Source organism: Crinia signifera, chromosome 1, assembly GCF_055691185.1.
Source record: "Crinia signifera chromosome 1, ASM5569118v1, whole genome shotgun sequence".
Lineage (NCBI taxonomy): Eukaryota > Metazoa > Chordata > Amphibia > Anura > Myobatrachidae > Crinia > Crinia signifera.
The window spans coordinates 95,372,627-95,396,298 of NC_139217.1; the positions used below are offsets into that span (position 1 = coordinate 95,372,627).

At 41.9% G+C, this 23,672-nt stretch overlaps 1 protein-coding gene across 18 annotated transcripts in view; it reads right to left on the reverse strand.

The window, feature by feature from the left end:
* TENM3 (teneurin transmembrane protein 3) overlaps positions 1-23,672 on the reverse strand; it is a 2,716,013-nt gene that overhangs the window by 62,866 nt on the left and 2,629,475 nt on the right. For 10 of the 18 annotated variants that reach the window (XM_083170719.1, XM_083170723.1, XM_083170728.1 and 7 more), the window contains 3 exons: positions 22,850-22,993; positions 5,910-6,160; positions 4,308-4,330 (listed from right to left, as the gene is read on the reverse strand). In XM_083170719.1, the coding sequence (XP_083026845.1) occupies positions 4,308-4,330; positions 5,910-6,160; positions 22,850-22,993 (418 nt within the window). The remainder of the gene's footprint in view (positions 1-4,307; positions 4,331-5,909; positions 6,161-22,849; positions 22,994-23,672) is intronic. The other 8 variants (XM_083170731.1, XM_083170741.1, XM_083170734.1 and 5 more) reach the window with 2 other exon arrangements.

Sequence of the window (23,672 nt, forward strand, 5' to 3'; positions counted from 1 at the left end):
ATACACAGTTTCATATGAACCGAAGCACGCACATCTTATAAATGTAAGCGCATTGAATTTGAATTTCAAAATGAACTTTGTCTGCTTTGAAGTCTTGGATTTAAATAGATTTCTTAACTTTCCCATCTCAGAAATCACTCGCAACTCTCCTCACACAAATACAAATACAGGAATGTTTCGCTAAAACAGGACAAAGTGTGCCAAACTGATAACGATCGCTGCTACAGTGCTATCCGCCGCTAGCATGCAGATTTAACTGCCATAATCATTATGCGAAAAGTCAAATCCCCTTCTCGATTTTCATTGCTGAAACGGTATTTGGCAGCCTGCGTTCTAAGAAATTAACGGGGGGGGGGGGGGGGGAAATTAGAGATCCTTATCTATAGTCTACTAAGCCCAACAGATGAATGAAGAAATACACAGAGCATCATGAATTTTTTCTATCAGAGCAGCAAAGGTAATTAAGTTGCAGAAATTTTTCATCTGATCTGGCTCCCTTTAGAGCAATTGCAAAAAAAGCATAATTTTTGATTTCGCTGGCTTAGAAACAACACAGGAAAGGTATGCGCTTTCAGAGGCTCATTATGACGAATATGCGGTATTGTTCCGTTTGTGATGATTAGATATCAATAGTAGTCTAGAAGGCTGCATACTTTAATGTAGCATAAAAAAATATAAAATAAACAAGGCTACATAACATCTACACTTCAAAGAATAACAGTCTGCTTAAAGTTAGAAAAACACAATACATCAATCCGCAGCACTGGCTGCAACATAAAGGGACAGTCCCTTATTCAACTGTAAGGGATACTTTTTTCCTGGATAACGACCTTTTTTGGAACATTTTTTATATTTATAACATATACATATATATATATATATATATATATATATATATATACATACATATATATATATATATACTGTATATATATATATATATATATATATATATATATATATATATATAAATATTTATATATATGAAAGAAAGGACTCACTCTCCAGGTCTTTTTTGTGAATGCAAATAAAATTAACTGTGTATTGGCATTTTCATGTATAGCAATGCAAAAAATATACTCAATGTATACGTTTCAGTCCCATAAGGACCTTCCTCAGGAGTAAGACATCAGGTACATCCATAAGTAGATGGGAACACAGTATGGACCACACAGCAGGTTCCAGCAGGTGCGGTGCACCAGTGCCCCTGAGAACCTGGCCCAATGCTGCCACCCAATGCTGTGTGGTATATTGTGAACATGTGTTGGAGTGGAGGAGGGAGCCCAAATTTTATTTTTGCACCTGGGCCATCCACTCATAAGTTCCGCCAGTGGTGTAACAATGAATGTCTATTCTGGGTGGCATTGTAGACTTAATCATCATGAATGAAACATACAGTGATTTGTGTCTCTATGTTTTACAATTAGGGCTTACTGCTCTTCCAAAAAAATTAATAAGAGTTATTTATAGCATAAGCGATGTAGTCAGAATCCTGATGATCAGGATCCGGAAAGCGGAAGTCCTACGAGTATAGGCCACATCCCCTGGTTGTGAGGCCACACTCCCAATGTGCAGATAGAGTTAAGATTTGGGTGTGTTATCTTGGGGTTTATTCTAGTTCATTCTTTCTGACAAAATCCTTCTTAGATGGACAAAACCATGGGCCTTATTCTGATCGGTGCGACCGGATCCGAATATGCGGCCAGGACCGTGCGTGCGAAACCCCGCCTTCCATACGGGTCGCCAACTCCGTCCGTACGCGGTAAGAAGCTGGCCGCACGGACCGCACGTGTATTTTACACGGAATACGCCTCCTCCATCTCAGGGAACCTCCCCCAACATTCGATGGTCGCAGACCATCGAATGCAGGACCGAGTGCTCCACCAGCTCCCGCAACCTCAGACCACACGGACATTTCTCCGTGCAAAAGCAGGGATCTGGTCAGGCAGCTGACATCCGGCGATGTCATATGTCCGCCCCCTACACGTGCGTCACGGCCACATTACCATACGTACGCCCAGCGTTTGCATGGGAACGCCCATGAAACGCAGGGCGTATGCATATGGTAATGAGCCCAAATAGCCCTTCACGCCCCTCTCCACCCCCTGTTCGGAGTGTTCACATTTCATGCGGGATTTGGCCGTATGCCCCGCTCGCACATGCGCAGAGACGCCTCTGCACATGCGCAGACACAAAACATCGGCGGGACGAACGCACGCGGATATTACCGCACCAACCAGAATAAGGGCCCATGTGCACTGCAGGGGGGCAGATGTAACATGTGCAGAGAGAATTAGATTTGGGTGAGTTATTTTGTTTCTGTGCAGGGAAAATACTGACTGCATGATTTTACACTTCAATATAGATCTCACTTTGAAGAAAAACCCCACCCAAATCTAATTCTCTCTGCACAAGTTACATCTGCCCCACCCGCAGTGCACATGGTTTTGTCCATCTAAGAAGGATTTTGTCAGAAAGAATGGACTAGAATAACCCCCATTGTTTCTGTGCAGGGTAAATACTGTCAGCTTTATTGTTACACTGTAATTTACATTTCAGTTTCAAAATACCTCAACCAAATCTAACTCTTTCTGCACATGTTACATTGCCATCTGTGTGGTGCAACATGGTTTTTCCAATTTGCTATAAAGAGCATCCATGCAATCAGGTCTGAATTACACCATTTTGTACCCATCCCACAACACACATATTCTGCTGCACTTTCCAGACACATACATCTCTGCCTGCTGGAGAAGAGTACAGTGCTTACAATCAACATTCCCTATCTCATAGCCACACGTACATATTAGGGATATTTGTTATGTCACTGGTCAGTGAAATCACCGGTAATAGCCACACAGATAGTCCAATGACTTTGGGGCTATGAGGCAGCCACATTACCACTACACAAACGTTTCTACCCTTTTAGAATGCAGAAGGTATTTAAGATACAAGGAAGTTACACTTATGTTTTCACTGTTGAAAGTATGGTAGGAGAGCTCACAGGAACCTAGGGCCACAGATATATCCCATGTAATATAATACAAAAAAAAGCTAAAAGACTATTTACAGTCAATTGTTTTGTCGTCATATAAGAGATATATTTTGGATTATCTAATTGTAAAAACCAGCACAAAGCTATCCATGTAATTACAGTAATATGCCACAAGTTTGTTTGAGAGATTGGCAAGGAAATGCTAGCTGCTATTCTGAGTTGGTCTGGACTACAGACTTGTAAACCTAGGGCTCTATTCATGAAGCAGTGAAAAAAGTAGAGCAGTGAGCCAGAAGAGAAGTGGCCCATGGCAACCAATCAGTGTTGCAGTAACATTTATCAAGTGCATTGCATAAAATGATATGCAGCCACTGCCCGGCCCTGCCCCCGGCAACCGGGTGACGTCTGTGCACCGTCATAGACGGTCACACAGCCGAGGGGGGAGACGGTAGGGAAAGGGGACTTGCCGCTGAGCAGCTGGAGCCAGGCAGCGCTGAAGCTGAGTTCAGCCATCAGCTCAGCAGCGCTGCCCGGCTCTAATCAGCAGCAATCCAGAGAATTTTCCGTGCTTGCCAGTCTGGGCACTAAGGCAAAGCCTGAAAAATTCTCAGGAATACCACTGAAGGGGTTGATAAACCCCTAAGTAATAAATGTACAGCTGGGATACATGTAGAGAACATCCTTGGCTTCCCATTCACATGTATCTTTGAGAATCATTATTTTGATCATACTATGGGGGTATGCACTAACATCCGTTGCCCCAAATCCCTGGCATTCACCATTATAATCGCATATGCACTAAGATATGTGATTATTAATGCAAAGGACAGTTTTTGCGATAAGAGCTGTCCTTTGCGAAACGTCTTCGGCTCTGGGATCCCGGATCTGATGAGAGTGATGGCGTCAGCTGCAGGGAATGCTGGGAGGGATCCTGAAACAGCGCTGTGGAGAGAAGCCCATAGGCTTCTATAGGGTTTTGCAATCTTTAGCTGCCGATTCCCTCTTCCCCGGTGTGCGGATGTAAGTGCATTCAGAAATGCGGTAAAAATCCTGAAAACTGGATTTTTAACACATTTTTATTTTATGTGCCTATGGTACCTTGTCTGTCCAGTTTTGCAAACAAAACCAAAGAAAACCATTATGTCTTTATGAAATACTATGTCTGAGCCCATTAAATCTGAAAAATCCCATCTCTGTGCCACAACAGCTGCTATGAAAGGGTTACGCGTTTCTGTCTGACACACTGACGACAGTACGTACAGAAGACCAGACATTGAGATGAATTTTGCAATATTTAATTTTCTATCCTTACCTGTGTCTAAAATCCTTATTCCTATTATAGCAAGAAAAGAAGAGAGAAATTGTAAATCAGAGGTTGTTTAGAGATGACTAAAATGAAAATGGAAAGATTCCAAAGTGGGAATGACAGGAAATCCAATGTGCATGCGACAATGTCTGCATTCTAGGTCAGAAACTGGAATCAAATGAGCTTTCAGTAACCATTTTTGGGAAATAATAAACAAACACTACGACGTGGGGACTTTGATTGTTATTTTTGGAACATTTCTCAATTATAGTTTTAATTCTATTAACTACCGCAACACATTTCATGACCAGTCGATCTTAAACTATATGTGCCTGCCCACGATAAATGGTTTTCGTAACAGAAAAGCCCCCTGTGAGAAAAAGCAAACCTCCCATGGCCGGTATTGTGTTCTAGACAAGCCTTGTGTATGAGAAATCCTCTTACAATGAACAATCAAAGGTCAGGAAATGCTATTTCAAGGTGAAAAAAAAATACATTTATTTACCTCCTAGGCAGCAGAAATTAAAGGAAAAAATATATTGATCATTAAGAAATAATGTTAAATGATATATGCACAACATTTATATAGCGTTCACTTATCAATGTTTAATATATCATTAATATCTATGAATTAATTATTCTGACTGATTCAGCTGAAAAAGGACTACATGCAGGATCTTCATAGCCTAATCGGTATCTGGACACTTTGCCGACAGCAAGTAGGTCCACAACCATTAGGTCGACATGCATTTAGGGCGACATGGCTATAGGTCGACATGAGGAAGGTTGACGGTCAAAAGGTAAACGTGGGGTTTTTTGCATTTTTTTGAGACGACAGGCGGTATCTCATGCCCTACCATCCACTAGGGCGTGGTGGGAGAATAAAATAGTGTGCCGAGCATATGCGACGGGACGCAGTGCTACATTTTAGCTTCCATGTTGACTGTGTAGACATGTTGGCTCAAAAAAATGTGAAAAACCTAATGTCGACCTTTTGACTGTCGGCCTTCCCCATGTCGACCTAAGGATTGTGTCGCCATAATGACCCTGTCAACCTAACCCATGTCGACATACAGTCATGTTGAACTTCTTGCATGTCGACCTTCTTGCATGTCGACCCAATGATCCAGACCTGCCTAATCACTCATGTGACAAAGGAATATCCTTCTCCTTCCCATCCCACCTCACTCCAATCATAAGTCAAGTAAAACTCATAAAAATCATAAAATCATAAGTCAATAAGTCATTGAGCGATTGACCTGCTTTTCTAGCTGGAAAACAGCTGAGTTTAATGTAGCCGTGTGACACTGAGGGTAATGTTTTAAAGAAATCGACTATACAGATATTTTTTTTTATTAGTTAGTAAATAAATTATTATTTGTGCTGTTATGATGCTACACCTCTAAAATACTAGTCTAAAATACTACACAAAGGTGGAGAATTAACAACACAAAAATATAGTCAGAACAATTTTACATTTTAATGATTTGTAATTATCAAGTAAACTTGATTATTTACGTTGACATTTTTTTTTAAGGACGGTGCTTTCTTTTTCTGAACTTGAAAAATTGTTGTAAATGAAAAAAAATGATATATTAAAGCATCTCACCTCAGCTCAAGGACGCTGGTTACATTCCCTGATGGAAATATTCGTCGGATAAAGTTGAAATCTCCCACGTACAGACTTCCATCAATTCCGCAAGCTAAGGCCACAGGGGCAAGAAGTTTGTTGCCATCAGCCTGGCCATTGCAACTAGGGCATGAGATGCTACGCCTTCTGCCATTCCCCATAATACAGCTGACGACAGGAGGTTGCTGCGATATGAACTGGTTTTCTCCATTCCCTTTGTAGAGGATACCTGCAAATAGAATTTAAATAGGTCTCTTTAATTATCCCTTCAACAAGTGGTAGTACATAGGCCGGCCAGGAACTTGCATTTGAGATCATAATGGGCCTTATTCTAGTTCACTCTTTCTGACAAATTCCTTCTTAGATGGACAAAACCATGTGCACTGCAGGTGGGGCAGATGTAAAATGTGCAGAGAGAATTAGATTTGAGTGCGTTATTTTGTTTCTGTGCAGGGTAAATACTGGCTGCTATTTCTACACTACCATATAGTTCTCACTTTGAAGAAAAACCCCACCCAAATCTAATTATATCTGCACATGTTAAATCTGCCCCACCTGTGCACATGGTTTTGTCCATTTGAGAAGGAATTTGCCTCTGAGAGTGAACCAGAATAAGGCCCAGAAAGAGAAGACTCCCCTTGCTAAATTGCGAGAGAAGTGCAACTGTAACGCTAATTGTTATACTCTCAGAAATCCATATGCAATTCCCAAACCATCAAACAGTTTTGGCCACCTGTACAAATGTGAGCAAGTCTGCGACTTCCACTAATATGCGACTGAGACAGCTAGCAGTAATCATCGCTGACGTCACAGACCCTGCTCACAAACGCCTGGACACACGCCTGCGCTTTTTCCACCACACCCAGAAAACAGCAGGTTTTTACTCCCAAATGACGGCGTCCTGTCAGTCAAATTACAAGGGCACTAGGTTTACAATCCATACACATTTTCTGTAGCTAATTCCTCTAGAGCAGGAACGTCAAAACTGGGAACCTCCAGCTGTTGTGAAACTACACAACCCAGCATGCCTTGCCATAGTTTTAGCATTCCCTAATAGCAAAACTAAGGCAAGGAATGATGGGACTCGTAGTTTCACAACAGCTGGAGGGCCAGAGTTTGGACATGCCTGGCCTAGAGAATGTGTGAGGCTTGTGGCATGAATGCACAGTCATTCGATATTCGCTCAATTTGCAAAGTCTCTAATGAGAAATCAACTCTGAACCAGGCCCTAAATGAGCGAAGAGATTAGACAGAGCAGCCTCGTTCGGTCTTTCATTAACATGCACATCACTGCATACAATACCTACTGATTGGCTGTGCCGCCCAGCCGCCCAGAAGATGACGCATGTGACCTCGGAGAGCGCTCAATCAGACATACACACCATGCGATATCTGCAATTTGCACACAGGGGGGACGGACGGTAGGGGAAGGGGACTTGCCGCTGAGCAGCCGGAGCCAGGCAGCTGCAGTTCCGGGCCTCCACATCATTAACAGCATGATGACTACCAGTCAGAAACCAGTTGGCCATAAAGTATTAAAATTCTATTTTACACATTTATGACATTTTTGTACATTTATATAAATTTCAGGAGACATTGGGGCTTTTCATAATCGGCCCTTGAAAATATTCAGCTCCATCCCCATTAGGCCCTTAATCCTGCCTTGATACCACGTTCTACCACCTAACCAACCCCCATGCCACAGACGGCCTCAAACGTGCTCCCCTCTCCCAGGGCAGGCGACAGGGGGGTCAAGGGGGACACTTGTACAGGGCAATGACCATTTGAGGGGCCCCAAAACTTTGTCACCTGTCTGGCTACTGGTACTAATGAGTTTAGTGATATCATGCAACGCACCAAACCACACAACGCACTATGCTGTGCCCTCCCATCTGCCCTTCCCTATTATATTGCATAGTAAATATGAATTATCTGTTTAATTTTAATAATAAAAAAATACATTCAATATGCAATGTAATAAAATCTGCATGCGGTGTTGGGGGGCCTCAGAGATATCAATGTTCCGGGCCCCAAGATTTTTGTTGCTGGCCCTGCCCTCCCCCACCAACCTGCCCCTTGTTTGCTTGGCTACCTGTAATTCCAACAACCCTTATTTTGCAATCTTCCACGCATAACAGAGAAACAGAAGTGAATAGTCCATGACATTTTCTGAAACCATGTTATAATCATTTACTGCTTTGTAAAATTTACTAATACGGCTAAAGTGTTCTATCACGCCGGTATTTTACAAAGTATATCAATCTGAATGAAAAAAAAAATAATGATTTACAGTTTTAAACCTAAAAGTACTTCAAAATATCTATATGAAAAAAGCACTTTAAAGATGAAAGGATGCATGTTTTTAAAGGCATTATATAATGTAGGTGTACTTTATGCACCCACTCACTCTTGGTTAATGTATTGGGAAGCAAATAGGTGTAAAAAAATAAAAAAAACATGGATTTTTTTAGAGAGAAATACAGCTAATCTGTGAATACTGAGCTGGTATTACCTCCTAGCTCTTCCCGCTGGGCCATAATTCCATAATAAAGTATTTATATACCCAATACACACAATAACCTTTCTGGTCATATTTCTAATAGTTTGTAAACAGCAAAGCCCAGCAGCCTATCAAAGCATTTGTATTATCAAGCTAATAGTTCTGTTTGTCATAACTTTTCCATATATACAGTAACTGGCTCACAGACTCGTTTACAATTGCATAATGTAGTTTAATGGATCACAAATACAGGAGCATAGCAAATTATGTTACTACAAGCTTGAAGGGAAGTAACAAAAACACAATAATTGACTATATTAGCATATTTACCCATAAGATTACTCATAAGATATTGCTATCCTGGTACACATCATCTCTCACAACTTCAACCTGCTTGCCATTACAGAAACCTGGCTCACACAATCAGACAGGGCCTCACCTGCAGCACTGTCACATGGTGGTTTCCACTTCACTCACACCTCCAGGCCTGGTAACTGTAAAGGAGGTGGGGTTGGTATATTACTGTCACAAGCCTTTACATACTCAGTTCTACCACCATTTCCTTCCTTTGAAGTTCACTCTATTAGTGTTTTCCCCTTTCTCTCTGCATGTTGCTTCCAAACTCCTCTCTCTAACCTCCTCTCTTGGCCTCTCCCAGTGGTCCGACGCCTCTACTCATGAGGAAGGCCACTGCCTTGACCACCTTTTCACCAGGCTGTGCTCAGTCTCTTTTACTAACACTCCCTTCCCTCTCTCTGATTACAATCTCATTACCCTCTCACTCTCCTTCATTACCCCAAGTTCACTGACAGTGAAATCATGCATGCCTACCCTAACACACAGAAATACTAATGCTATTAATTTTCCACAACTTTCCACCTCCCTGCAATAAAAGCTCTCACTAATTTCTACATTTACCTCTCCTGACTCTGCTGTTTCCCACCTCTACCAAACTCTTGAAACCGCCCTTGATTAAGTGGCTCCAGCTACCCATTAAACCCCACGTAGGCTTAGATGCCACCGTGGCACTCCAAAACAACAAGACAACTACAAAATCAGTCAGGTATAGTAGAACGCCAATGGCGTAAATCTGTTAGTATGACTCATTTCCTCACATATAAGACTAGCTACCACTCCTACTGCAATGCTTTGGACACTGCCAAACAAACATACTACCAATCTCTCATCACTTCTCATGCCACCAACCCTAAGCGACTTTTTAACACATTTAAGTCTCTTCTGTACCCTCCCCCTCCTCCCCCACCGGCATCAATGCACAAGAACTTGCCTCCTACTTTAAGGACAAGATTGATAACATCCGAGATTAAATGGTATGCTCCACATCCTCTAACCCTCTTTCTTCCCCTCTGGCACTTTCTCTTCATTAGAGCCCACAAATGAAAAGGAAGTACAGTATCAACACTCTTCTTATACTCCTACTCTACTACCTCGCCTCTTTAAACTATACCTGCACAAGTCATTAAAAATCTATCTCATGTGCTTATTCCAACCAGCAATCTCTCTTGCTACTGGTACTTTTCCGTCCCTGCTCAAACATGCAGTGATTACTCACATTCTGAAAAAACACAATTCTGACCCTAACTCTCTCTCTCTCTCTCTAACTATCGTCCTATCTCTCAGCTCCCATGCCTCTCCAAGCTACTGGAGAGACTTGTCTACTCTCGCCTCACAAACTTTCTTAACGCTCACACCCTATTAGACCTGTTTCAGTCAGGCTTTCGCTCTCAACACTCCACTGAGACAGCACTGACTAAAGTGGTGAATGATCTGGCAAGTCTAAAGGCCATTACTTACTACTTATTCTTCTAGATCTTTCTGCTGCATTTGACACTGTGGATCACACTCTTCTCTTACAAACTCCCTAGGTCTTAATGATACAGCCCTTTCCTGGTTCACATCTTACCTATCTGAACACTCTTTCAGTGTTCGCTTCTCTGACTCTACTTCCTCTTCACTACCTCTGTCAGTCGGAGTTCCGCAAGGCTTAGTCTTAGGTCCTCTGCTTTTCTCAATCTATACTTCTTATCTTGGCAAACTAATCAGCTCTTTCGGATTTCATTATCACTTATATGCAGATGATACTCAAATCTATCTATCAACCCCAGAGTTGTCACCAGTGGTTTTGGGCCGAGTCTCTAAATGTCTCCCTGCCATCTCATCTTGGATGTCTTCTCGCCAACTCAAACTCAATATTTCCAAAACGGAATTACTTATATTCCCGCCAACTAAGAACAGTTACCATCCTGACATCCCCATCGCTGTTGACAACTCGACAATCTACCCTACCCCACAAGCTCGTTGCTTAGGGGTCAACCTTCGACTCTGAACTGTCCTTTCTTCCCCACATTCAATCTGTCTCCAAATCATGTTACATGCATCTAAAAAACATATCCAAAATACGACCCTATCTCACACAAGACACTACCAAATCTCTTATCCATGCACTCATTATATCCCGCATTGATTATTGAAATAGTCTCCTAAGTGGTATTTCCAAGAACAGATTCTCACCACTGCAATCCATTTTAAATGCTGCTGCTAGGCTGATCTTCCTTGCAAGACGCTCTCTGCTGATCCGCTCTGCCAATCCCTTCATTGGTTACCTGTATCTTACCGTATTCAATATAAAACACTTCTACTCGCATATAAAGCTATTAACCATACTGCACCAGCATATATCTCCCTACTTATCATAAAATATCTCCCATCTCGACCACTCCGCTCTCTGCACAAGATCTCTTCCACACGGATCACTAGCTACCATTCACTATTACAGGACATTCATCGGGCGGCTCCCACCCTATGGAATGCCCTTCCACGCACAATAAGACTCTCCACTAGCTTCCAGACTTTTAAGTGTTCCCTGACAACTCACCACTTCAGGCAAGCCTATCATATTTAAGTTCTACACGCATAACCCTCTGAGGCACTTATGTATTATATAGCTTCCCTTCTGGACTTGTAACTTGGTGGGACTGCTATGCTATTACTGGTGCCTGTCCTTGTGTTTCCCTCCTATATACCTATAGATTGTAAGCTTGCCGCAGGGCCCTCCTACCTCCAAGTCTGTCTGTTGTTAACTACTTTCTTTTATCACTGTCTACTATTGTAAAGCGCAACGGTATCTGCTGCGCTATATAAGAAACTGTAAATAAATAAATAAATAATACACAATTTATGAACCATTGAATGATTTTGCAAGTCTGATTTTGCCAGTCTGTGTAAATGTTATTTCCTGGTACACACCAGAACGATCCTGATTGTTAGCAGATCTGATCTGTTGGAGCACACAATCTGCTAACAATCTTCTAACGATCTGCATCCGATTTGAGTCTGTATCCAGTTGAATGGATCTTTTACAGATCCTACCTGCAGCAGGTAGGATCTGTAAAACGACCAAACGACAGCGGGGACACGCATTGGATTATAATCGGATTGGAATCGGATCTAAACATGCAAAAACATACCCAATCTACATACAATCTACATCCAATCGGTCGGAATTGGATCCAGAATGATGGGATTGAGCCCTAATCGTTCTGGTGTGTACCCTACATAAGTCTGACTCATACAACTGTGTTGTTACTGTCATGTTACTATTGCAAAGTTTTGCATCTTGTGAAGTATGTCCCTCCTGATTCCCATAGCTAGGTCCTGATCTCATTAGCCCTGCCTTTCTTCCTATTTCTAGCACATTGTGTGTCTGCCATTTTAACCTTCAGTTGGTTCCTGTTGAGCTCTGGCAAATGATTATGTTTTCACCTACTGTTTTGTGCATTTTTACAAGAATCCGCTTGAAATAAACCCTCATCTGGATTCTTCACAAATGCCTCTTTAGTTGAGTTAACACTGTCTGACAAGGTCTCCTGCATACCCTCCTCCAACAGTACCGAATTTGCCAGTACAGTGCCTTTTTTTTTACGGTATAAAAATTGTACTGAATTTACCGGTTTTTAAATAAATGACAGCCGGGCAGAGAGAGCTGTTTGTACGTTGCCCGGTTGTATATTGTCAGAGCAGCCTGGTCCGTCGCTATTTTCAATTCTTAGACTGACCCATGAGCCAATAGGAGCTTGCGGTCTGGCAGCCAATTAGGAGCAGCCACCAATACCACTCCTGATTGGGTGCCGGACCGGACAAGATGCGAAGCTTTGCAATAGTAAAATGAAAGTAACATAACAGCATATGAAAACACATATATCGTGGGACATGACAAACGCAGTCATTCAAAAATTAAACAGATTGCGAATATACAATAGAGATCAGCTCTGGACTAGGCCCCTAGTATAGTAGGCCTTAGACTTCTATATAAATACCAATTGCAAGGCCCATCTGGCAGTACTGCAGGGGACCCCATTAGGATGAAATAACCCTACAGTGTATTGCAGGGGAGCGCATATCACCAGTGCAGCAAGATGGCTTTCAGAAAACAAAGAGGCAGATCTACCCATTATACACTATACCATACCTCCCAACTTTCTGGTCGCCGGACGCGGGACACCGGTGATGTGCGCCGAAGACGCATTGGAAATTTCGGGGTACGTGGCCTAATTTAGGGGGCGTGGCCTATACTTGCGGCTCTCCCGCGAGGCCACGCCCCCATTTTGCCGCTATGGGGGCATGACCCAGAGGCTCTGTGAGCCTCTAGCCATGCCCCCAGCCCCCTGGCTGCGGGAATAGACGCTATGCGCATGCACACAGCGTTTATTCCCCGCTGCTTAGCAGCCGACAGGGGGGACTCCCAACAGCCCCCCCTCACCGCGGGACACTGCCGCCCGCCGGTGGGACAGCGGGACAGGCCCTAATAATCGGGACTGTCCCGCTAAAATAGGGACTGTTGGGAGGTATGCTATACATTATACACAAGACACACCCTAAAGGTGTTTATCACGCCACATGCCAAAGCCTTAGGGTTTATTAGGGCATCAGCATTACTTCAAACGATTATTTACAAACAATTAATTATCACCAAATACAAATGTGTTCTCATAATTATTGCTGCAATCAAGCTAAATAGCAATAAATAAAATATAAATTAAAAATTAATTAGCTATGGAGTCTGATTGATGGTCAGCTCCCAGCAATACTGGGAATGTCGGCTTCCCGCCAAAAATGAAAAAGGCCAATGGAAAAAAAAAGTGCTGCTGGCAGTGTGTGAAACTACTCTTTCTTTCTCTTTCACACATACAGAAACACAGAGGCAATCACACATAGAGAAACACAGAGGCAATCACACAAACAGAAACACACAGATACTACCTTTTGAAGCATTTGCTTCGAGCGGGTTTAGTTAGTATTCATTAAACTCATTACTTAGATATCAAGATCATCGGTGCAGATGTGAGCAATGCCAAATACGACAAATAAGTGATTGTCATCCCAGGTGTCTTGTTTCAGACACAAGTCTGCTTGGCTGGGGCTACTTCCAGGCTGCTTTATTCTGTCATGTTTGGCTTTATGTTTCTTTAATGCAACATAAAAATTAATGAAAGCATTAGGATTTCCACCATGTTCCTAACGTGAACACTTGCGGCTGCAGCAAATCTTTGGGTTCAATATACTAAATATATTCGCAGATAAAGCCCTCATAAATACAGTATTTATACAAGAAATGAAAACTAAATAAAAAAAATACAATTTACTTGTAAGATCACATACAAAAAAAAATAATAATAATTAAATCTTTCCAAAGATTTAAGGCTTTGTAATTGTATAACTAATTATGGTGTTTTCAAGTCTGTTTTTCTCAGCTGAATCCATTAAACGCCTTTCCATTTATTTATCCTCTCATTACAATGTGAAGGTGATCTGTGGCAGGATATTGATTGCAGAAACTCTACAATAAACAGCGATGTAATATACCAGTCATAATTTTTCCTATTGTGCTACCATTTCACAATCAATACATGTCTTAATTACAACAAATATCAGAAATCATAACAAGTCCTAAAATAAGGTCAGAGATAAAATGTTCTTTTTGTTTTGGATTATACCTCAGAGAATAATTTTCTGCGAGTTGAAGACACACTTATTGATCACATCGTCTTACAGTCACAACACAAGTGAAGTGTACACTGACTCATTTAATATTAGTGGGTTAAACAGAATAAAGGTTTGCGGACAGATGTATCAAGCTTCAAAAGGGATAAAATGGTGAATGACAAACAACCAATCAGCTCCTAACTGTTATGTCAAAGGTTGGGTTTGAAAAATGACAGGTAGGAGCTGATTGGCTGGTTGTTTATCACTCTCCATTTTATCACTTTTAAAGCATGATACATCTGGGCCAAAACGTGAAAACATACAATTCTGCTGTGACGGTCAGATACATACAGGGAAGTACCGTATCTGCCTAAACTCCCAGAATATCCAAGAGATGCCAACATTTCAGAAGGTGTTTGCGGTTTTCTAACAGAGTAGGGACCAGATGCACTAAGCTTCAAAAGTGACAAAATGGAGATTGATAAACAACCAACCAACCAATCTGACATTTTTCAAACACAGTCTGTGACATGGAAGTTAGGAGCTAATTGGTTGGTTGTTTATCACTCTCCATTTTATCACTTTTGAAGCTTAGTGTATCACTATCTTAGTGTCGACCTAGTGGTGTCAACCTAATGACTGTCGGCCATCCGACCATATCCCGCTATAATAGAGTGCGATATTGTACTCTGTTATAGAAAATAGTTCTTACTGTCCTTACAGTGCATACCCAGATGAATGGACTAGATGGGCATTGTGTGGTAGAAGGGCATTTACAACTGAATACAAATGTGCACAAATAGCCTGATGCTTATTTCAGTGATCATACTGCAATATAACAACATCTAATACCCAGTGGATGTTTATTGCACCACATATCACCAATTTCACATGTTTATATGTGAGATTGTATTTCATTAAGAATTGCAACCACAGATCTGCAGACTTATTGCACCTTACAAATACTGTATGCCGTGATGATAATGTGATTAGTCTGTCTATAGCAATTAGCAGCGCACCCTGTAGTGTGAAATCCTGTGTTATACTGACACACACCTCACAGGATGTTTTCATCTACAACACTCCCGCACAAATCAATTATAAAGAGCAAGTCGCAGGTAACGTGGCAAAGTGACACATACGTTCCACGTCACAGCCTACAGTACTGTATGTGAAGTTTAGGAAATGGAAGAAATCATCCTAAGCCCCAAAACAGTGGCACATAAGAGAAGAGCAGGACAGCGTAGAAAGCGGATAGTGGCCAGAAGCAAAACACTGGGGGCAAATTACTTTTGCCATTTTTATAAATGTTGCAATAATGATAGCTAGATCTTACATAAGGGTTTTCCTCACGCTTCACCTATTCTGAATAAAGTACCGTTGGGCTGATTCAGGATTGCTTATAGCGATCCAACTTTGGCCCCAGCCGTGATGGTTAGGGGTTGCGTCGGGACGTTCACTACGTGGAGGGAGGGAGGGCTGGCGGCAGGTGGTGCGGACACAGGGCCAGACCAGGGAAATGCCCAGAATCCCTGTAAAAATGCTGGGCGCTTCTCTGGGAATGAGGGTGGGCCTTTGCCTGCCGGGAGGTGGTGACTGACATTCTAGTGCTCGAAAATAAGTCAGTCTGACCTCTTGCTTGCGCCTGCATGCGAGAATGGACATGTTCTCATAAACATCCCCTCGCATGGCACCGAGAAGGGATCAACGCCAGGCAGCGTTAATCCGCTCGCTAAAGCAGCGAACGACTGCTGCTTAGTGAGCGGTACTGAATTACCCCATCTATTTGCTTTGTGCCCTTTTTTATATCGTAATTATGTGTTTTGCATTGTTTATTAAATTTCATTTTTAGTTAACCAAAATTTGTTTACTTTTTGTAACATCATTTTAAAATGCACAAATCAGCCAATTTGACACATTTTAAAAGCATCCAGTACTTTCCTTAAGCCCACTAACAGCCTTCTATTTTTTAATCAAATGAAGTTATCACTTTCTTGGGGACCAGGAATGTCTCCCCTCTCTTTTCTACCTGAATAGTTTGAATTTGGGTGTGTGCATGAAGACAAAAGGGGGGAGGTGTTTCAATCCTGATAGACATTTCCGATCTGCCGTTTTTATGTAGAATAGATCGAATTCGCATTTGATCTATTTAACTGTCTTCTTGTTTTCAGACTTTCAGAAACATTTAGAAAGTCGAAAAAGACATGGATCGGCGAATCCATGTCTTCTTCCACGGAAAAAAAAGCTAATTCGCAAATTTAGCGGCCATTTCCGCAAATGCTGATTCTAAATAACTGCTGGCCAGCATTGGATACACCCCAAAATGTGAGATTTAAACAATATGAGTTTGGCTTCTGAAACGTGCACCTTATTAAATCCCTTCATTTTATTTACAGTCTCTATTTTATACTTCAGCAATGCAGAAGAGTGATTGCATTCCTGGTCTAGAACCCTTTTGCCTTATGTATGTTCTAGGAGAGCTACACAAATGTATTCATGATCAGTCCTGCCAACATCAGCTATTGCTGCTCTGATAACAGGTAAATGGGAGAAGCCGGAGATTTTTGTGCAGCTTTGAAATCGACATAAAAAAACGAGTAAATGCTGTGGGTTTTATGTAGATTTTATTTTAAGGCAGCACTATCAATGTGAAATGAAACAGAATGTTATATATATATATGTTTACATATATGGCACCAGTACAATTTTTCGGGAAAAATAGGTCCAGGAACTCTGGGGGTGGGTCGATAATATAAAAAAAAAACGATAGAGAGAGAGAGATAGAGAGAGAGAGAGAAAGAGAGATGTATATATTGTATTTAGTAAGAAGACACTCACAGGGGACTTATCTTATAGAAAGTACATTTTGGCCCAGAACAGGTTCAGGAACTCAGTTCCTGATGATGTTATAATTAATAAGAGGTTCAGTAACTGAGTTTCTGCTGAAAAATAGCACTGTATTGCACCACATATCCAAGCAAAGCTAAATTGTATTTATCACAAACCAATTCATTTCAACCTGAAGTTCAGACATTTGTAATGAGCTTCACCTTCCAGGCCTTGAATGGTTTGTCCAGGCAGGGACATGTCCCCAGAATACATTCCAAATGTGTGTCCCAATGCTTACAGTAAGCAGAGACCTATGTAAACATCAGAGGCAGAACTCTGGGAGGCAATGGAGTCATCTGCCGTCGGGCTCCTGCTCACAAGGGGGGACCTCTACTCTCCCTGGAAGTTTAAATCAATTATTTAAAAGCCAACAATATTGCTTCTGTGGCTGAGTTCTGAAATATATGTGTTCTCTATCTATATTTCTAAACAGAAATATATATATTTTATAAAAGGTTATATAGGGCTGTGTGTGTGTTTATGTGGGGGGAAGGGGGGGGGGCACCAATATATATCTTGCCTCCAGGCAACTGGAACGAACTTACGCCACTGGTAAACATGTATAACTATTGCTGGGGGAAAAGCAGATCCAGTACGCCAACTAAATATGACAGCAGTGCTCATGTCATTAGCTCCCATGGAACGTCAGATACCAGCATGACTTGCCATTATTATATTGATAGAAACGAACAAGTCTACAAGGCTTATTTAATAAAAGAATACCAAGAACTGTAACTCAATCACGCTTCGAGCGCATCTTAAAGATATTAAAATGCCCATCACACAGTACTAGGGTGTTTAATAAGCCCTAATGTACAAATATGAATGCCTATGTCAACTTGCATTAATCAATTTGCCACGCTGCTGGTCAAAACTGACAAGGTCAAACCTCGCTGGTTTTTCTCTCTTTTCTACTTTGGAATGACTAAAGTACTGTCAGGGTATTAGAGGTTACGTCTGAATTATTATGCAAAAAGCTAGGGCCCTTATTCTGATCTGTGCGGCCGGAGCCGCATACGTTGCTCCGGCCGCACAAACCAATCCCCGCCTACAATACGGATCGCCACGGCCGTCCGTACGCGGACGGCTGGCGATCCGCATGAAAATGGTGGGGCGTACGCCTCCACCATGGTGGGAGCTGCCCCCTGCATTCGATGGTCGGCGACCATCGAAGGCAGGGCTGCACGCTCCACCAGCTCCCGCAAGCTTAGACCACACGGACAATCGTCCGTGTGAAAGCTTGTATGGGGGCGGAGAGCTGACATCCGGCGATGTCAGCTTTCCGCCCCCATCACTGGCGTCATAGCCTCATTACCATGCATACGCCCCGCGTTTGCATGGGAACGCCCATGAAACGCTGGGCGTATGCATAGGGTAATGAGGCTATTAAGCCCCTCACGCCCCTATACGCCCCCTTTGCGGCGTATACATTTTTTGTGCGGCGATTTCGCCTGCACATGCGCAGAGTGACCTCTGCGCATGTGCAGAGTGAAAACATCGGCGGTACGGCCGCACGCGGGCCGTACCGCCGAGATCAGAATAAGGGCCTAGATGCTAAGACAAAAGCAAACAAACTGAACACCAACAATGGTAGGCAGACCTATAAATAGCTAATAGTGATGACAAATCACAGTCATTTTACATATGAAATGCTGAGCCAGCAGACTGTAATGGGCCTTATGGAAACGAACAAGCAAGCATATGTCGTATGGTAGATTTTTCTTACTTAAGAAAATGTTAAATGTTAGACATGCTAATCCATTACCAGCGTCCACCACTGAGCGCAGATCAATGTGTACATCTCGGTCCCAGGTATAAAATGGTCAGCTATTATTTTCTATATGGACGTGTCATAATAAATCTCTATTTGCCATAATCCATGTAAACCGCATGTCACTTTGCACTTTGTACCTAAACATGTTTTATTGATTGTGGATACGAGTTCCAAAGGCAGTACTGCAGGCTAATGGGTACACTTTTTTGTCTGAGATGCTGTTAAAACGATCAGTCTTGTAAGAAAAAACAAAAAACAAAACAAAGGAAACCCGAGAGCTCTGTTCTTCAAAGCACTTAAAGGCCCCTCTGAATAAATAGAACCATTTCGTTATTGTAAACGCTTGAAACTGCCAATATGTCATACAGATAGAACCAAGTGGTTTACCCGTCACTGCCGAATGGCACAAAAAATGTAAATAGGAAATAATGTATCATAAACAATATTCTATTACAATGCTGTCCTGATTAGGAATTGATCAAAAATCACATGTGTTCCTCATATCATTACATCATTTGCAACAATCAGTAAGTACCATTTTTTCCTGCAAAACGAGACACGGTATAATTTTCATCAGCCGGCTCATCCACGCCTGCTCTCTGCACTATTGCGGATTATTTATGCTGTCATTAGCTTGAGAAATAGGTCCTTCAGCTTTCTCCTCTAGTGTGGCAGAACAGGAAGACGAGCAAAGGAATATTTATGACCGTGCGTGCGGGTACCCGCACATGCACATGCCAAGGGTCTTCACTCCTCCCTGAAACACATTTCACCAGCTCATCCACCTTGTCATTACAACTAACCACTTCGTTTATTCAATTAGACACGCGTCGCTGTGAAAAGTCACCAGTTGTCAGGCAGCGGTGTTGGATATAATTTAAAGCTGGCAGATTGGTTCACCTTGTGGCATAAGGCAGGCTCATATTTTTACTATTCATATGCATCTCCATTATTGCTGCAAACAGCAACATTTCCCCGAGTCCTCATTCCACTCACATCTATTATGCGCTACTGTTTAGTGTAAGCTGTATAGCAGCTCCTGAGAAATGTATACTCGCGCTGCTGTTAATCATGTAGATACATCTTGTGCCTTTACAATACAAGGTCTATATTTTGTTTCAAACTATTTGCATGATAGGATTGCTAGGATCAGGGCCGGTGCAAGGCACCAGAGCGTCCCAGGCAAGTCGGGGTGGGGGCGCCCCGGTGTCTGCCGCCCGGGTACCTGTCCTGCAGCGCTGTAAAGCTGGAGGCGGCGGGTCCCTGCAGTCAATAAGAAATAACGAGCGCTATCCGCCGGGCTATGCGGAAGCGCTTCTGTTTGGAAACACTGGCCGCACGGCGCACGCTGATTGGCTGAATCTCAGCCAATCAGCGTGCGGCCAGTGTTTCCAAAACAGAAGCACTTCCGCATAGCCCGGCGGATAGCGCTCGTTATTTCTTATTGACTGCAGGGACCCCCCGCTGCCGCCGCCAGCTTTTACGCCGCAGGACAGGTACCCGGGCGGCAAGGGGGGCGAAATGCCTAGATTTGCCTAGTGGTGGCGCCGGCCCTGGCTAGGATGATCTATAGCTTGGGTCCTCAAACTGCGGCCCTTCAGATGTTGTGAAACTACAAATCCCAGCATGCCTTGCCACAGTTTTAACACTCCCTTATAGCAAAACTGTGGCAAGGCATGCTGGGATTTGTAGTTTCACAACATCTGGAGGGCCGCAGTTTGAGGACCCATGATCTATAGCTTATCCAAATGTTACGAAATAAATATTTTAAGATAATTCTTTAATTATAATTCTCCCGGCAGAGAAAATTGGTCAACCAAAACAGTGTATGCTGGTCTGAAAAGATCCATAGGGGGAAAATTTACTAAGATGTGTATTCTACTTCACATGTGATGGGCAACCAATCAGATCCTGTCTACTATCTTCTAGAGGGTGCTAATAAATTAAAAAGTGGATTCTGATTGGTTGCCCATAGCAACATCACATGTGACGTAGAATACACATCTTAGTAAATTTTCCCCTATGTATCTTTTCCCCCCATACTGTATTGAGTACTTTTTTTTTTTACTTCACAGTGTGACAACTAATCATCAATGAGTTTCCTAGTGCCAGTGTCAGGACACCGTAGGCTTGAAAATTAATAATAATAATAGTCAAAGCTAGCAATAGTAGGAACATTACAAATACTTATAAAAGTGTCAACAGGTCAACAGTCAAAAGGTTGACATGGTCAAAAGGTCGACAATAGAAAGGTCAACATGAAATTTTCCAATTTTTGTCGTTTATATGCAGACAAAGGTCGACATTGACCATTATACGTGTACCGCACCCCCTTGCATGGCTCTGCGCTCGACACACTTTTATAATCTACTGTAACTCTGTCCCCGCGTGGATGGTAAAGTATGTGCAAGTCGTTTCATTTACAAAAAACTCATGAAAAAACTCATGTAAACCTTTATTATGTCAACCTTTTTCATGCCGCCCTTTTGACCCCATTGACCTTTTCACATGTCAACCTTTTGACCATGTCAACCAATAGTTTTCGACCTTTTGACTGTCGACCTAGGCACTGTAGATCTAATGACTGCATACGGTACATTCTGAGTAGGGATCTTCTTTGTTCCAAATCTGGGAAGCCCACAACTGGGACAGAACTAGATGCCAAGAGTTCTCCTTAGCAAGCATGAGCACCATCTCCCCATCCTATTATGAAAGTCCCTATTCCTTAAGCCCTAAACATTAATTTACACATGAAATAAATTGTAAAAACATAATGGCTGACAGTAGCACTTTGTACTCACACCGCTCAGTGGGCCTAATTCAGATGTGACCGCTGGACAAATTTGTCTCAAAATGGGCAAAATCATGTTGCACTGCAGGTGTGGCTGGTGTAAGAGAGGTATGGGTGAGTTATTTTGTTTCTGTGCAAGGTAAATACTGGCTGCCTTATTTTTCCACTGCAATTTAGATTTCAGTTTGAACACCAAAATCTAACATGTTACGTCTGCCACACCAGCAATGCAATATGGTTTTATCCATTTTGAGAACAAATTTGTCCTGCAATAAGGTCTGAATTAGGCCTAGAATGAATACAATGAGCAATGAGGACCAGGATACATTTTAGGAATCAGAAGCCATCACTGACAGACAGGGGTAAAGTGGAGGTGTGCCATGGTTATCCATGTGCCAAGGGATACTGTATGGCACAGAACACCCCAAGGCCAGCTTCAAGGCCAATAGTCCTCTTTTTCATTAGTCCTCTCTTTTCTACGGGATGCTGTGATATGGAGATCACTTCCAACACATTACTACAAATCAATAAATGTTCCTCATAATAAATAACACAAGCAGTTCTGAAGTTGTATTAACTGTAGACCAAAAATGTCAGTGCAGAGGAGAATGTGGTTACCATTGTTAAGAAAGGTAACAATATTCTAGTTTATACACTGATTAAAGTATTCCTCCAATGGAGAGCAGGGACAAGACTCCTCCCCCTTCAAACGTAACAAACAGTAAAACAATGCAATTGGGTAAAATACAATTAAAAGGAAAAATAATATTCTCAGTTGAGTATTCCATATCTAAAATTCTGAAACTTCAAATTCAAAGTTTAAACTTGGATCCCATCCCTAGGCTAACTCATTATGATATGCAAATATTTCAAAATACAGGAAGATCCGAGATCCAAAATAATTCTGGTCCCAGGTATTTTGTAATGTGTTTAGAAAACTCAACCTGTATGGAGGACTTACCATTCTGGACATCTAGAACATGATGTTTATCCAAAGTCCAGCCACCCATGTTGGAGGCGTCCAACTCATAGCCTTGCAAAACTGCTGTCCTCTTCTCCCAAAGTGTAAGATCAAGGCACGATTCATATTCATACCCCACAGACACTGCAAAGCACAATGAGAAGGAGCACAAACTGTATAAATACCAAGATTAACAGAATTACTATATTTAATGCATTTTATCTATGTTGAACAGTTCTCATTAAATCCTACAATTACATCATTACCGGCTGTGCTATTCTTACATACATTAAGTGTGTAATAAATGTATAATTTAATACATGGGAATGCTCTTTAGAGGAGAACCGAAACAAATACCACTGAGTGGAAGCCACAGAGTGCGGCTCATGGGTAATTTGATGGTGCAAGAGGCAGCATCAGCAATGGATGGTAATAATATTAAATGCAGTGATATCAATATTACTGCATTTTACTAAAAAAAGGCAAGCTCTTATAAGTTTTAATAAATATTAGTTCAATATATCAAAAATAACTGTACAGTATGATGTACTGTATGATTGTCTTGCTTATTTTTTATGGCTTCTACTATGATTTCTAATACTGGCTACTTGTAACCGATTGCCATATTAACTTACTTATCTTATTTCAAACAGTTATCATCTGCCTACAGAACATAGAAAAACTGTGGGACAGATTTAATAATCGTGGTAAAGTGATAAAGTGTCTGGTGATAATGCACCAGCCAATCCACACCTAGCTGTCAAGTTACAGGCTGGTTTTGAAAAAAATGACAGTAGCGGATTGGCTCCTGTGTTATACCCGG